Source organism: Lonchura striata, chromosome 31 (assembly GCF_050655825.1).
Source record: "Lonchura striata isolate lonStrDom1 chromosome 31, ASM5065582v1, whole genome shotgun sequence".
Taxonomy (NCBI): domain Eukaryota; kingdom Metazoa; phylum Chordata; class Aves; order Passeriformes; family Estrildidae; genus Lonchura; species Lonchura striata.
The window spans coordinates 3,952,739-3,955,397 of record NC_140733.1 but is presented as its reverse complement, the minus strand read 5'-3'; the positions used below and the strand labels follow the sequence as shown (position 1 = coordinate 3,955,397).

The following is a 2,659-nucleotide window of genomic DNA, read 5'->3' as shown; positions in this document are numbered from 1 at the left end:
GGGACACTCTGAGGCCTCATGGAATCATGGAGACCATTGGGACACTCTGGGGCCTCATGGAACCATGGTGACACCAAGTTGTCTGGGAGTGTGGATCTGCTGGAGGGTAGGAGGGCTCTGCACAGGGCCCTGGACAGGCTGGATCCAGGGCCCACATCCAACAAGGTGAGGTTTAACAAGTCCAAGTGCCGGGTCCTGCACTTTGGCCACAACAACCCCTGCAGTGCTACAGGCTGGGGACGGAGTGGCTGGACAGCAGCCAGGCAGAAAGGGACCTGCAGGGACTGATGGACAGCAGGCTGGACATGATCCAGCAGTGTGCCCAGGTGGTCAAGAAGGCCAATGGCTCCTGGCCTGGATCAGGAATGGTGTGGCCAGCAGGAGCAGGGCAGTGATTCTTCCCCTGTGCTTGGCACTGGTTGGGCAGCACCTCGAGTGCTGTGTCCAGTTCTGGGCCCCCCAATTTAGGAAGGACATGGAGGGGCTGGAGCATGTCCAGAGAAGGGAAATAAGGCTGGTGAGGGGTCTGGAGCACAAGTGCTGTGAGGGGCAGCTGAGGGAGCTGGGGTTGTTGATCCTGGAGGAGGCTCAGGGGAGACACAGCAGTGTCAGGGCACAGGTTGGACTTGATGATGTCCAAGGTCTTTTCCAACCTTGCTGATTCTGTGATTCTCTGAAACCACCCTTGGAGCAGTTGCAGGAGGAGCCCTGGGCCTCCTCTTCAGAAACTCCAGCAGCCCAGGTCCCTCAGCTTCTCCTCACAGCCCCAAAGCCCATCCCGTCAGTCCTGCAGAGCCTCTGCAGCTCCTCCTCACTGCCCAGAACAGGGAGCCCCACAGCCAGACACAGCAGCCCAGATGTGCCCCCCTGGCCTGGGGTGCCTCTGGCAAGGGAGCAGCACCAGGCACTGCAGGAGCCTGCAGACAATCCCTGCAGCACTTGTGGGATGATCCCGCTCCCCAAGGGATGTTCCCATGGTGCTGACTCAGGAACTGCAATGGGGAGTGGGGCCAGAGAGGAAAGGGCAAACAGGGATGGGATGTGTGCAGGGGAGGGAACAGGGGTGGGCAAGAGGAAGAAATTTGTAGCAGGAAGAGTAAAGAAATAAAGGGGAAACTAAGGAAATGCTCAGGACAGTTTTGGGGTGGCTGCCAGGCAGCCCTGGCTCTGAGCAGCAGCGTCTGCAGTGGGACAGGAAACTCCCAGCTGATGGGAACAAACTTTCTGGCTGACTGCAGAGGCCAGGACAAAGCTGAGTGGTTTCTCTGGCGTCCCCCAGCCCTTCCTGGCCCCAGGGGCTGATGGCATTTGTGCTGCCTCAGGTTCATGTCCCCACAGCACCAGCATGGGGGTGCTCCCGCCTGCTGTGTGCAATGCAAACAGGGGCTCCTGACATTTGTTTGTGGACAACATTAAAATGTAAAACAAAGAAAAAGAATCTCCAAAAGGAAAACAAGAAGTATCAAAGTTTACTTGTATTACAAGTGTTTTGCAGAAATTGGCCAGCAGTTTAATGTTCCTGAAAGCATCCAGTCATCAGTCTCCACACTGCAGACTTGAGCTCCTGGTTCCTCAGGCTGTAGATGAGGGGGTTCAGGGCTGGAGGCACTACCGAGTACAGAACTGACAGGGCCAGATCCTGAGATTGGGAGGAGATGGAGGGGGGCTTCAGTTGAGCAAATATGCCAGTGCTGACAAATAGGGAGACCACAGCCAGGTGAGGGAGGCAGGTGGAAAAGGCTTTGTGCCGTCCCTGCTTAGAGGGGATCCTCAGCACAGCCCTGAAGATCTGCACATAGGAGAAAACAATGAACAAAAAACAACAAAATGATAAACTGCTAGTAACCACAAGAAGCCCAAGTTCCCTGAGAGAGGAATTGGAGCAGGAGAGCTTGAGGATCTCTGGGATTTCACAGAAGAACTGGCCCAGGGCATTGCCATGGCACAGGGGCAGGGAAAATGTATTGGCTGTGTGCAGCAGTGAATAGAGAAAGGCACTGGCCCAGGCAGCTGCTGCCATGTGGGCACAAGCTCTGCTGCCCAGGAGGGTCCCATAGTGCGGGGGTTTGCAGATGGACACATAGCGGTCGTAGCACATGATGGTCAGGAGGAAATACTCTGATCCAAGGAAGAAGATAATCAGAAAAACCTGTGCAGCACATCCTGTGTAGGAGATGTTCCTGGTGTCCCAGAGGGAATTGTGCATGGCTTTGGGGACAGTGGTGCAGATGGAGCCCAGGTCGCTGAGGGCCAGGTTGAGCAGGAAGAAGAACATGGGCGTGTGCAGGTGGTGGCCGCAGGCTACGGCGCTGATGATGAGGCTGTTGCCCAGGAGGGCAGCCAGGGAGATGCCCAGGAAGAGGCAGAAGTGCAGGAGCTGCAGCTGCCGCGTGTCTGCCAGTGCCAGCAGGAGGAAGTGGCTGATGGAGCTGCTGTTGGACATTTGCTGTGGCTGTACTTGGGCACCTGTTCATGGAGAAAGGACAGGGAGAAGTCAGGAGAGGCTGCTTGGAGCCAAACCTGGGCCATTCCCTGCAGCCTGTCCTGCTGGGACTCACCCACCCTTGTTCCTGCTCTGGGAAAACCTTCACCCAGGTCCCTGCCTGAGCTCCAGTTGTGCTGGCTGAGTGTGCCAGGAGCATCCAGGGCTGTGCGTGGG

At 56.6% G+C, this 2,659-nt stretch overlaps 1 protein-coding gene across 1 annotated transcript; it reads right to left on the bottom strand.

The window, feature by feature from the left end:
• Positions 1 to 294: 294 nt before the first annotated feature.
• On the bottom strand, positions 295 to 2,443 carry LOC146764760 (olfactory receptor 14A16-like). The gene has a single exon (XM_085563831.1). The coding sequence runs from the start codon at positions 2,441 to 2,443 to the stop codon at positions 1,511 to 1,513; it is 933 nt and encodes a 310-aa protein (XP_085419957.1). The 3' UTR covers positions 295 to 1,510.
• Between the last annotated feature and the right edge of the window lie 216 nt (positions 2,444 to 2,659).

Bases quoted from the DNA above. Each gene is read 5' to 3' on its own strand.
- LOC146764760 (XM_085563831.1), bottom strand. From the start codon at position 2,443: ATGTCCAACAGCAGCTCCATCAGCCACTTCCTCCTGCTGGCACTGGCA.